The sequence below is a fragment of the Centruroides sculpturatus genome, unplaced genomic scaffold (genome assembly GCF_000671375.1).
Source record: "Centruroides sculpturatus isolate CEXI.00-Female unplaced genomic scaffold, Cexi_2.0 scaffold881, whole genome shotgun sequence".
NCBI lineage: Eukaryota > Metazoa > Arthropoda > Arachnida > Scorpiones > Buthidae > Centruroides > Centruroides sculpturatus.
The window spans coordinates 257279-266088 of NW_019385179.1; the positions used below are offsets into that span (position 1 = coordinate 257279).

The following is an 8810-nucleotide window of genomic DNA, read 5'->3' on the forward strand; positions in this document are numbered from 1 at the left end:
CAGGGGTGTTCAACCTTTTTGTTTCTCTGGGCCGCATTGGAAGAAGTCAAGGAGTTTTGGGCCACAAGTACATATAATATATACTTGTGGCCCAATATACAAGTATATTTAAGGATTAACATGTCTAGATTATAAAAATAAGTACTAAAACTTTATCAAGAAAAAAGGATATTTTAAAAATTACTTCTACAGACACTTTCAATTTTTACTTAGAAATTAATAAATTCATTTATTATAAAAGAGACAAACGGAAATTTATTTGAAAAACAAATATTTGTTATATTTGGATCTCTAATTAATAAAAAGCGACGAAACACCATTTTAAAGTGCATTTTTATTCAACTAATGTAAATAATATGTAGCCCAAAAAGTAGCCAAAGCGCCAAATGATATTTTTACGTCAAACAAAAAAAGTAGCCACATTTGGCGCAATGTAGCCAAATCTTGCAACGTTGGAAAAAATATTAAATAAAGCTGTAGTTGTGAATCAAAGGATTATAGACCCAAGTGCAGGGAAAGGAGAGAAAGGGCAAAATATAAAAAAGTGAGAAAGGTTCAAAAATTAAGGGTTCTATTTAACCTTTCTCACTACTACATCTTTTGTTTTTTCTCATCTTTCCCTCCTTTTCCCAAATTTGGGTCTATAATCCTTTGAGTCACAACTCCAGCTTTATTTAGTAATCCTTCCTCATTCACACATTTCCAAATATTTGAAAATATTTTCTTTCCACTCAAAACTAAAATATGAATACAGGTTTACGGCTTTGTGAAACTTCTTTTTTGAGTTTATGCCGTTGAAATAGATAAATAATAATAAAAATTAAAACATTTTGTCGGTTTTGTTTACACGTTTATTGGGCCGCATTGGAACTTGCCTTGGGCCGCATGCGGCCCGCGGTCCGCGGGTTGGACACCCCTTATTTAGAATATAGGCTCCATTCTTACTCTGGAAAATATAATAACTTGTTTATTCATATTGCTATTATAATTTAACTTCGTATAACCATTTAATTCAGGTGTTGTTTATATATATATTGTAAATATAGCATATACAATTTCACATAATAAGAATAGTAAATAAAATTAAACGAATTAAAATTATTCATTAAGGAATAAAATAAAAATATTCTTGTACTGGTCTGAAAGGTCAGCCGGATATTCTCGAGATATCGTACTGCCATGAGGAAGTTCAGGTCAATGCTTAGTTCCTCATTCCTCTCCCACTATCCGACTCTATTATATTCATAATAGACGAAATGAGACCGCCCGTATGCCACGTAATGCATTAATGTCTCTCCATCAAGTTTAGAAGTTACTTCTTTATAGTTCTGATGTATTTTACTTTTATTGTGATTTGTTTTTCCTGTAATATAATCTATAAATTGCAATACGTATTATAATATCTCTAAAACTTTCTAGACAAGTATAAGACTTCGCTTTAATTTTAGCAATTATTGTACTTTGAATAGAAGTTAAAAGAACGTCATCAGATTTAATATAATTAAAATAAGTTATAAGTGTTTTACTATGTTTTTCTATTTAATAGAATACTTTTAAAATGGCCGCTGAAGAAATGGATACTGAGATAAAGGAATTAATTAATACTAGAGAAATGTTAAAAATCAATAACACTCTCGTATTCAACAAAAATCGGGAACTAAAAGCATTAATAGAAACCAAGCAAGAACGCTTAAAAGAACTTCATAGACTTCGAGAAAGGGATAATGAGAAGATTCAAATATTAGAGAAGGTATTTCTTGTAATATTAATGTAATTGTTGACTGCATTCAACTATTTCTCTTTCTATTTTTACTTCCCTGACTGTTATAACATAACACTGGAAGTATTGTAATTATCTCAAACTTTTACTTTCTTGTTACATTCCTGGTTTTTTTTTAACGTAACATGGGTTACATTCCTGGCTTTTTTAACGTAACATGGGTTACATTCCCAGCTGTTATAACAGAATATTGTAATCGTGTTACATTTGACTTTCCGGGTTTTTTGAAACGTAATGTTTTGACAGCTCTGAACCCAAAAAAGTAAAAAACTGATATCCGGAATGTGTTTGTACTGTACAGTATATGTGTGTGTGTGTGTTGGAGTATATTTCGTTTAATATCTCAGGATGGTATAAAGATTAAGAAACGAAATTTAGCATAATAGCATCAATGCCCCTTATACTTCTGTATACTTCTGTATAAGGGGCATTGATGCTATTAAATTTTGGTGATTGAAGACGGAGGGAACGAGGAGATACAGGTCACGTGTATTTCCAGAGGGGTCGGATTTAACCTTTTCCATACTATAGGCATTAAGAGAACCTTTCTACCAGGTCACAAGTGTGATGGACAGGCGACCAGACGGCGAGGCGGAAGTCAGCCTACCCTTCTGAGAGACCTGTAATCAAATCCAAGAGTGCAAAAACCCCAGGAATTTTTCATGGGCGATCTATCCTGGACATATCGAGCCCCATCCTTTACCATCTTGCTATCCCATTGTGGGCCTGATAAAACCCATTATGGAGTCCCCTTAATTTAAATGTATAAATATGCACTTTTAATTAATATTTAAACTAACGTAATATTCAAAAAGTATTATTATATTTTGTTTTTATTTAAAAATCTAAATTAGAATGTTTGCGTAATATTTATTATTAAAAACTAATTAAACATTAATATCTTACTTCTCATCCGTCATATTTTTCCTAACCTTGAACAAGATTTTATTTGTTTTTCAATATATTTTAGCAATTAGACGTTTCTCAAAATAAAGGAAAAATATTAGCAGATCAGTTATTCCGAATGAAAGAAGGCGGTACTTCATTAAGTAAATTAAAAACTGCGGCAGAATATAGAGAAGAAACGAAAGAAATAAATAGAAAGTATGATGCAAATAATTCATAAAATTTAAAAATTCGAATTATTTAAAAATATGGAAATTTTTGTGACAGGTTGAAAAAAGAAGAGCACGAAATCGATTCCCTCAATCACCATATAAAAAACATGAAAAATAAAGAAATTGAACTGAAAGAAGAAATTTCAAATCAACTTAAAACAATATCATCTCTCAAATATGAAATGGAAAAACTAGACTCTAAAATAGAAATGGTTAATTTATTTTAATTTAATACAGTAAAATAATAAACCGGTCCAAATTTTTCCCATTTTATTCAGTTTTCTCTTTAGACAGGTTTACCGTAATAAATAAATTCATAAATTGTTAATTTTATACAATTATTAAAGGTAAATAATCAAATTGAAATAGCAACGAATGCTGTTTCTGAAGAGAATAAAACGTATGAAAAATTACAAAAGGAAGACGAATCGTTAAGACAAGAAATTGAGAAAAAGAAAGAAAAATTTGAATCAATAGAAGATGAATTGTCTGAGAACTTGAAAAGTTTGGACTTAGAAAAAAATGAATTAGAACAAGAAAGGGTACAAATTATTATTAAATTCTAATTAATTAATTAATTAATTTTATGACGTTTTCTCCTGATCTTACTTCAGATACAAATGGAAATTTTAAAAAATAAACATGAAACATTAAATGCAACTTTAGAAGAAGATAAAAAAATATTTAATGCACATCAGAACACAATAGCAAAATTACAAGATGATTTGGCAAAACTTGTTACAGAACACAAGGTTTGTAAATGTTTAATAATTTAAAATGAAAATGAAACTAAATAAATTTATTGAAAATTGAAAATATAATTTTAAGAAAAGAGAAGAACTTTTATTAAATTATAAAGATCAACTTCATAATAAAGCAAAGGAGAAAGGGTTATTAGAGAAAAAGATACAAAAATTAGAAAATTCTATAGCGTTAATTGAAAAGAAAAATGATGATGATGATGCTACAATCAATGATTTAGAGAAAGGTAAAATTTTAAATTTCAAACTACAAGTAGTATATAATATAAAAGTGCAAAATTACATTAAATAAAAATATATTATTTTGATTATTTTCAAATATTCATCATGTTTATAAAATAACAATATTAATTAAATAACATTTATTTCAATATGTACGAAGTCATATGTTGTGCCGTAATTCGTACCAGTACATAATTATAATAATTGGAAAACAATCAAAACAACGGATCGTAGAAAAAGATTTGCTAATACGTTAGGCTTCTATCCTGCAAACTTGGGGAATCCGATTCGTTCCGGGTCGGGAACATAATAGATTTATGGGCAGCCCTCTCTCTCATGATTTAGCCACCTCTACTGTGGGCCTGACCGAACCCATAATGGGCACGATATGGACTATACACGATTCGAATTTTTAAAAAATTGAAATGTACACGCACGGGTTTATTCAGTAGAGGAGAAAGTGGTATTATAGAACCCACACATATTATGGAACCCCTCCATTTCAGACTGATAATAGATGCGAACTCTAGCAAACTGTGGCTGAACTGCACTAGGCAGACATCCATAGCAAGGGGAGGACGCCTCTCACTTGAGTTATGCGGTTGCGCTCAATAAAACAGGACGTTTGTGATTTTCGCAATTCCAAACCTTTTAATGGTAAGTGAATTTTATTACTTCTAAAATATAAATCATGTAGTTGTATGTTGCTGGTGCATGTGTTACGTTCTAAAGGCCTAGGAGTACATGTCAGTCTGTCTGATGTTTGGTGTCGGCAGAAATTAAGTTAACCCAAGATGACGATGCGTGAAATACGGACCCAATTGGTCCTTTTAATATGAAACCCGACTCCTCTGGGGTTCCATATTACCCACAAATTCAAACCATAGAATAATTTTTGTAAAAGTATGTGGTGGATGAATGAAAAAATTAGAAACAAATACCTAAAACTATAAATAAGTAGTATAATTCTGAAGTTATTTTGGTTTTAAAAAACTGTTCTGGATAGATGTGTTCTTTTAAACTGATATTTTCGAATTGGATTTTTTAAAAATTTTCAGATGCTTAGCTGAACATGCCAAAGAAAAACCCGAAGAGACAAACATGGAGCCAGGAGAAAATGGCAGAGGCTGCGAGTAGGGTAAGGGACAAAGAAATGGAGCTGAAGAAAGCTGAAAAATTTTATGAGGTGCCAAAAACTATTTTGTGAACTCTTTTTGCAAACAAACATACGTCCGGAGCAATATGTGAAAACGACACTAGTTAGAAAGTCAATTATTCCTGAGAATATCGAAAAAGAGCTGGTGGAATATATATTGTTGATGGAGGTCATATTTTTTATTATTAAAGCATTTTTTCAATATAATACATTGGAGTATATGATTTTGTAATTAATTACAGTAACTTTTTTCCTACTCTATTTGTTTTTGAATACATTAAAGCATTTTTTTGAAACATACAATAGGGTTCCATATTACCATCCGGCTTCCCAAAAACTACTTTTTGACTTTCTCTACAGAAGCCTTCAAAAATCATTCTTATAGTTATGCTAGCGAAAAATCCAATTAGGAACATTTAGTTTAACAGCTACCAGTACTTTCCGCACAAAAAATGTGGGTGTAGTTATGATACCTTGTTTACAATTCACTATAATTTAAATGGGGTTCCATAATACCACCTTCTCCTATACTGAAAGTCTTGTTGTAACACTCACCTGTTGGAGGAAAATATTTTAATTAGTTCTATTTTTGTCCAGCTTTAACATATGCGCATGTGAGTCACCAATTTTAGTTGCCCAGATAATTTACGTTGCAATGACAGAAGAAAATTCAAATCACTTATCTTGATGCCGCTGTTTATTAATAGACAACGTAATTGATTTGAATTTTCGTAATCATGAGGAGAACTGAGTGTTTTATTTTCCTACAAAAAGAAATCATTAACCTCAGACATTGTAAAGAGTTAAATAACGCTGTATAAAGAACACCCTATTCCGCGTAAGGCTTCGTAGGCGATGTTCCTTGCGTTAAGTAATTTATGGAAATCTCTCTATGCCAGACGAAATCATCGATCAATCGCTGATAATTGCACGAATCTATCGATGAAGTCATCGCACAGCCTTAGTAACAGTTTTTATTTTCTCCAGTTATCTATATCTATATCTATATATATATATATATAAATGGACATGNTTTTAATGATACAAAAGCCACGATTATTATTTTAAAAAGTTTACATTAGGCTTAATATCGACGAAAATTCAACGCGAAGCGACACGCAACGGAGAAAAATTTCAACATGGGATAGGTTAATATGTTTTTCGTACATAATCGGTTATCCGAAAAATAAGTTATCCGAACAACCCGTCCCCAATTGATTCGGATAAACGACGCTCTACTGTATTAGGTTGATTATACATGTTCGGATTATCTGCGCGTGCAACACAGTATAGAATTTTAACCAATGAAATTGTAAAATTTTCGAAAATTCAGAATACGAAATTACAGATCACGTGGTAAGGAAAGCACGAGTTCAAACAAAGCACGTAATTTAGACAGAGATGTTTCTTGTTTTATAAGGTTTTTTTTTCAAATTGTAATGTCAAAATGTGTCGGATAACGTTGTCTCTTAACAAATAAAAATTTTAATAGCCTTAGAAAACCGTACGTACTTAGTTAAGGAGAAATTAAATGGTAATATATTTCGAAAAATAGTTAGAGAGACGGATAACATTAACAGCATATTCAATAGTTCAGTAATTGATATAGGATCATTACAAAAATAGAGTCAGTGGTGTTCCTGAGTAGGCAATGAAAAAAATCAGAAGAATTATTCCTTCCCATGATAGAAAACGTTCTCGAATGCAATTGTACATCGCGAGTAGCATCCAGTCATCCATATTGGATATAACGAAATCGAGGCAAAAGACGAAAGACGTGTCTGCTCGTCTCTGAAAAACGAGAGTCCAGAATCACGCTTGGAAAGACCCGATGATCTCTCGAGACATAAGCAAATGACTAGCCAATCAGTAACCTGCTTGTGACGAAGACACCGTCTCTCGGAGACGAGAGACGATGACCAGAATACGGCCAGTTCTGATTGGTGTGCCAGTTTCAAGCATATTTGCTCTGAAAAATGACAGTCAACGGATGAAAGGGTGGAGTCGCCGGTTAAAAAGAGATTCGCATGATGAAAAGAAGAATGATGAGTTTGTCTGCTTGGCCATTAGAAGTACAATTCATCAATTCTTCTTTAGAAATGAGTCTTTCATTAAATTCATTTTTTCGTGAAATAAATGACGATCTCGATTTACCAAATATTAATAAGCCAAATTTGCATCATGTATTGAAGGAATTTGGATTTGTGTTTGATCGTCGAAATCGGAATTCAAAACTGGAAGAATCAACAGAACTGATCACATGGAAGCTTGGTTACTTAAGAACAATCCGTCAATATTGTCAAAAGCATCCGAACTTTCATTCATTAATGCTGATCATGCCGTTTCCAAACGTTAGAAAGACAGAACTGCGAAGTCTTATCAAGATGCATTTCTTTGCGGGTTGTCAAATGGATTTAAAAATTTTCAAGTGGAAAGCACTTAATTTTTGTCTATGAAGACAATGAAAATGAATTTGCGAATGGCACTCTCTTCTACTTTTTGCATCAAATGGTAATCGTGATTATCATCAGAAAACGAACGGCCCTTGCTTCGAGAAATAGTTCGAAACATTTATTACATTTATCATATGTGATTTTTATAACGTTATGGATAATGCGAGGAATCAGAGTTTTCTATGAGAATCTGCCCAAATCTTCGTGGAGAAAATACAAAATTTTGTGACTGATTAACTGAGAAAAGAATTTCCTGATATGCAGAAAAACCGAAACAGGAACTAATGGAGAGAGTGAAAATAAAGAAGCAGGATTTGAGTTATCGTGTCAATGACACGGCTAAAACAAGCAGGTCACGCTATATTATGTTTACCACCGTATCATTCAGAACTGAACACGACTGAGTTATCCTGTAGTCAAGTCAAAGGTTACATTTGTACAGCGCGAGTAGCATCCAGTCGTCAACGTTGGATATAACGAAACCGAGACAAAAGACGAAGGATCACAGTGATCCTTTCAGGTGTTGGGTGATGTTAAAATTTTTTTGAAAAGGATATGAATGGTTCGACCAATTCGCGTAAACCTCATTTGTCAAGAACGTCGAAAAAAAACTTATTTTTGAATTTGAAAATTGGACTTTTTCTTCTGAAAACATCGTTGTGGGTCAATTGATCATTAATTTGGGCACATCAGACCTGATGATTCTGAACAGAACCGAACAGGATTAGAAAACGATATTTAATCCTGATATTAAGAAAAATCCTTTATATGTTAAAGTGTTGTCAAATAATTAAAACCTTGTTTGTTTAATACTGTTTTATATAATTATCATAAAACGAAAGAAAAATCCGTTTATGTTATTTTTAAAATATTATACAATTTCAATAACAAAAATAATAAATAATTTAATAATTCAAAAATTTCATTATTATAGTAATTATAAAATCTTCAAAATTAATAACAGTCTAAGACAGTTGTTATTTTCCTACAATTATAACCCAATACAATATAATTAGGGAATTCGATCCCGGTCCTTATTTCTAATCCCGGGATTTCGGGATTATATTTATTCAATCCCGGGATCCCGGGATTATTTCGGTATTGAGGGTTAATAAAAAATAAGAAAATCTTACAGAAATCAAAAATCAAAATTTAGACAAAAATCAACGTATTTTACGGTATACACCTAGTTAATTTAATCACTCTAACTAATCAGACTTAGAGTCAGACTAACCAGACTTAAAATCACTGTTTCATGTTAAATTTATTCTTTTTTAAGCATCACTGAGATCTCTTTAAACTCACATAAATTGAAAAAAC

The 8810-nt window shown here is 31.7% G+C and overlaps 1 protein-coding gene across 1 annotated transcript in view; it reads left to right on the forward strand.

The window, feature by feature from the left end:
* LOC111635809 (girdin-like) overlaps positions 1 to 8810 on the forward strand; it is a 26485-nt gene that overhangs the window by 5412 nt on the left and 12263 nt on the right. The window contains exons 3-8 of the mRNA XM_023380899.1: positions 1547 to 1750; positions 2751 to 2884; positions 2954 to 3110; positions 3246 to 3440; positions 3513 to 3650; positions 3727 to 3886. Coding sequence (XP_023236667.1) covers positions 1547 to 1750; positions 2751 to 2884; positions 2954 to 3110; positions 3246 to 3440; positions 3513 to 3650; positions 3727 to 3886 — 988 coding nt within the window. The remainder of the gene's footprint in view (positions 1 to 1546; positions 1751 to 2750; positions 2885 to 2953; positions 3111 to 3245; positions 3441 to 3512; positions 3651 to 3726; positions 3887 to 8810) is intronic.